The sequence below is a fragment of the Quercus lobata genome, chromosome 6 (genome assembly GCF_001633185.2).
Source record: "Quercus lobata isolate SW786 chromosome 6, ValleyOak3.0 Primary Assembly, whole genome shotgun sequence".
Classification (NCBI taxonomy): domain Eukaryota; kingdom Viridiplantae; phylum Streptophyta; class Magnoliopsida; order Fagales; family Fagaceae; genus Quercus; species Quercus lobata.
In genome coordinates, this window is record NC_044909.1 from 22,531,910 (window position 1) to 22,536,124 (window position 4,215).

The 4,215-nt window shown below is 37.2% G+C and overlaps 1 protein-coding gene across 1 annotated transcript; it reads right to left on the reverse strand.

Annotated features, from left to right (window-relative positions):
* Positions 1-2,726: 2,726 nt before the first annotated feature.
* On the reverse strand, positions 2,727-3,195 carry LOC115949994 (B3 domain-containing protein REM19-like). Its single transcript, XM_031067249.1, has 2 exons — positions 3,013-3,195; positions 2,727-2,915 (listed from the first exon to the last, which is right to left on the reverse strand). Exons 1-2 carry the CDS (start codon positions 3,193-3,195, stop codon positions 2,727-2,729), a joined length of 372 nt encoding a protein of 123 aa, XP_030923109.1.
* Between the last annotated feature and the right edge of the window lie 1,020 nt (positions 3,196-4,215).

Consider the following 4,215-nt stretch of genomic DNA (forward strand, 5'->3'; position numbering starts at 1 on the left):
TGGAAAGACGAATGGAGTCACTCACGAGTGCCTTGGTCAAAATTAAAGTCCTACTACCTACGGGTGAAAGGGCTAACCAAGCCACCAGCAAGTGCCTTGGTACAAAATTTAAGTCCTTCTACCTATGGGTGGAAGGACGAACCAAGTCACTCATGAGTGTCTTAGTCGAAATCTAAGTCATTCTACCTACAAGTGGAAGGACGAACCGAGTCACTTACGAGTGCCTTGATCGAAGTTTAAAGTCCTACTACTTATGGATGAAAGGACTAACCAAGCCATTAGCGAAACAAAATTTAAGTCCTTCTACCTATAGGTGGAAGGACGAACCAACTCACTCACAAGTGTCTTGGCCGAAATTTAAGTCCGACCTACGGGTAGAAGGACAAACCAAGTCACTCACAAGTGTCTTGGCCGAAATTTAAGTCCTACCTACGGGTGGAAGGACAAACCAAGTCACTTATGAGTGCCTTGGTCAAAATTTACGTCCTTCTACCTACGAGTGGAAGGACGAACCAAGTCACTCATTAGTGTCTTGGTCAAAATTTAAGTCCTTCTACCTACGGGTGGAAGGACGAACCAATCACCTACGGGTGCCTTGGTCGAAGTTTAAAGTCTTACTACCTACGGGTGGAAGGACTAACCAAGCCACCAGCAAGTGCCTTGGTACCAAATTTAAGTCTTTCTACCTACGGGTGGAAGGACGAACGAAGTCACTCATAAGTGTCTTGGTCGAAATTTAAGTCCTTCTATCTACGGGTGGAAGGACGAACCAAGTCACTCACAAGTGCCTTGGTGAAAATTTTAAGTCCTACTACCTAAGGGTGGAAGGACCAACCAAGTCGCCCACAAGTGCCTTGGTGAAAATTCGAAGTCTTCCTACCTACAGGAGGACAGATGAGCCATGTCACCTAAAAGGGCCTTGGTCAAAATTTAAGTCCCCTATGCCATAAATAATTTCAGGCCAGCCTATCAAAGACTGACAAGTCTCTTAGTATCCAAATCGAACCGTCACCCCATGGGTCCTTCCACTCCAAGATCACATAGGGTGAAGGGGGCAACTGAAGAGGAAAAATTATGCATGACGAAGCTATCTGGACAGAGGTGGCACGGACAGTCGTGACATGTACAGACCGAACGGCCACATGACATCCAGCCCATTATTTTGTGGTCTCCAAGGAACCTTAAATAGAAAATACTTGCGAAGCACGATTAGCCCTAGTTTGTAGAATCCCAACATGAGTAGAATTCTAGAATATACACGCATTAATGAGTATCTTCCCCATAAGGAAAAGACTTGTTCCGCAAGAAAAGGAGTTTGGCCCTACGCAACTATAAAAACCCAAAGACCCTCAAGAAAAAGGTATGCACAATTTTTCCAAAGCTCATACTCTCTAACATTGTTGGAGCTCTCTTCTAACTTAACCTTTGGAGGGTTTTTGGCCAGTACCACACCGGTACTCTTTGTAAAGTATTTTTCTATGTTGGGCAGGTCAGGAATCGAGCGTGTTGGAACCGTGTAGCTCACTGGTGATTTTTTCAGCATCATCAGAAACTAATGCTAATAAGTCAATACTCTAAAAGGACTAGGGGGAACAAACAAACAAAGTTTCTTTTCAAACTAGTTTGGAGAGAAATCTTTCAAACTTATCATATATTTTTATATTGAGTGTAAATTTTGAAAATCTAACCGTTGGATTTCATATTCTTATTATATTCTTCGTGCTTGCAAAATTTCAAGAATATCAAAAATCATTTATTATGTCATCAAACAAATGTTAAAATTTCAAGTTTTTGTGTTTTAAAATTGTATATAAAAAATAAGTTTATTGATCGAATAGTATATAACATCCGATTTGAATGGAATTTGATATGCATGTTAAGAACATAAGGAACATGAAATTCAACAGTTAGATTTCCAAAATTCACACCCGAGAAAGAAATATATGATAAGTTTGAAGGGTTTCTCCCTAAATTAGTTTGGGTAGAAACTTTGTTTTGGAACAAACATAGGATATTGACGTGCTATTTTCATTCTCCTCTATCTTTTAGTTATAAATCTTTTATGGGTCCTAGTGATTTTATTAGAAATTATACTCATTTAGAGTAAGTTTGGAGTATCTTTTATTAGACTTCTAGCAAACAGAAAGAAGTTGCTTTTAACAAATCTGTCAGTGTACAAGCCGAATGGTGGATTACACAACAAATAACGAGTGTTTAAACCAAAATTTTTTGTAAGGGAACTGAAAAGATGATGGTGAGCTCATCAAATTAATAATACAACCATTGGTTAAACCAATGACATGACACATCTATTATAATTAAGTAAAATTAATAATACTATAATCCTAATGTGTAAAGACATTTATTTATTTATAAACCCTAATGAGTAAAGACATAGATTATGTTCGTTAAATGATATAAATATTTGAATAAATACATCATTTTTAATATTCATGCATCTCTGTCTAACATACATTTTGTTTAATGGGAAATAATAGTTCAACCAAGTACTTGATAGAAAATTAGAAGTCAAATGTCCTAGGCCAGGGTTTGGAATCTGGATACAACAATTTAAGAACTGCAACATAAATATTTTCTCAAAAAAAAAAATAAATAAATAAATAAGTTTTAAAATAAAAATTATAAAGCAATACTATAAGAACTGTTTAATTGAGGCAGTGTCTAAAAATGGAGACTTTAAGCACAACATCATCCCTCTTGATCAACTAGAAGACACAAGTATCTCCTACTTGGAGATTATTTTCCTTTGCAAATGCAGCCGAACTAGCAGAAAATGAACCTTGTACCTTTCCAGAAAACACAAACCTCACCTCCCATGATCGATCACCAACTTTAAGCATCACATATTGTCCATTTTGAATATAGTTTCTCTTAATAAAGTGGACTGGTATTCTCTGCAAAAAATAGATATTATTATATACATTAGTACTATATATAAGCAAAACCTTGACAAGGTTGCTCTAGTATGCATTCTTTGAATTAAAAGCATACCGAGCCATATGCTTGAACGAAAGATGGCTGCATGACCACCATGAAATAAGGATTTTTTGATTTGAAGGCACTTGCTACTTTCTTAAGAGCTTTTGCTTTGTCTTTCCTAGTCAATTTTCGGATCCTTATAGGAACGTTAGATTTCTGGCTCAGAATTCTTGCACTTGTATAAGTACTTTTCATTTTCATGTGAGGTCGCCCACGACATGGTAAGACCGTAAGAATGATGTATCCCTTGGCTTTGGGTGTAGAGGAAAGTTAGCTAAGATTTGAACAGAACTATCGCTCTCATCATTATCTTCCATATTAGGAACTTCATATTTTTCATCAAACTTATCAGAAACAGAATGAAGAAATTCTGTATGTATGATTAATTAGCAAAAGCAAGATTACAATCTCTTATATACAACTCAGAGCAAGCCTAACTAACTAAAAGCTACTAACAGAATGAAAATTAACTCTCACACGTGAGTATACAGCCACAATTAACACTCCCACGTGCAATCACTTACAAAATAAAACAATCACTAAGCTACAGGTCGTATCTGCAATACAAACACTAGTTAAAGTCGTTTATGCAGCTTTTATTCAATGTTTGTTATTCTGAACCAGCCCTAGCTTTTGCTCTTGCTTCTTCCCTGTGTTCAACACTCTAATACTCCCCCTCAAGAGCAGCTGGTGTGTGTATGTTTATCATTCCCATCTTGCTAACAAGATTAGAAAACTGATTGTAGCCCAATGCCTTGGTAAGCATGTCTGCTAGTTGACAGTGAGTCCTCACATGATTTAGCTTAATAACCCTCTCCAAAACCTTGTCCCTGACTACATGACAGTCTATCTCAATGTGCTTTGTTCTTTCATGGAAAACAGGATTGGAATCAATATGCAGTGCTGCCTGACTGTCACAAAATAGTAATGCCTCTTTATCATGTTTAACTCCAATGTCTTTGAGGAAGTATAAAATCCATACAATTTCACATGTAGCAACTGCCATGGCCCTATACTCAGCTTCTGTTGAAAATCTTGAAACCGTGGACTACTTCTTAGACTTCCAAGACACCAAGGAATTGCCAATGAAGATGCTATACCCTGTCACAGACTTCCTTGTGTCAAGACATGAAGCCCAATTAGCATCTGCAAACCTTTTCAAATGTAAATCTGTCTTAGAAGAGAACATAAGACCCTTTCCTGGTTCATTCTTCA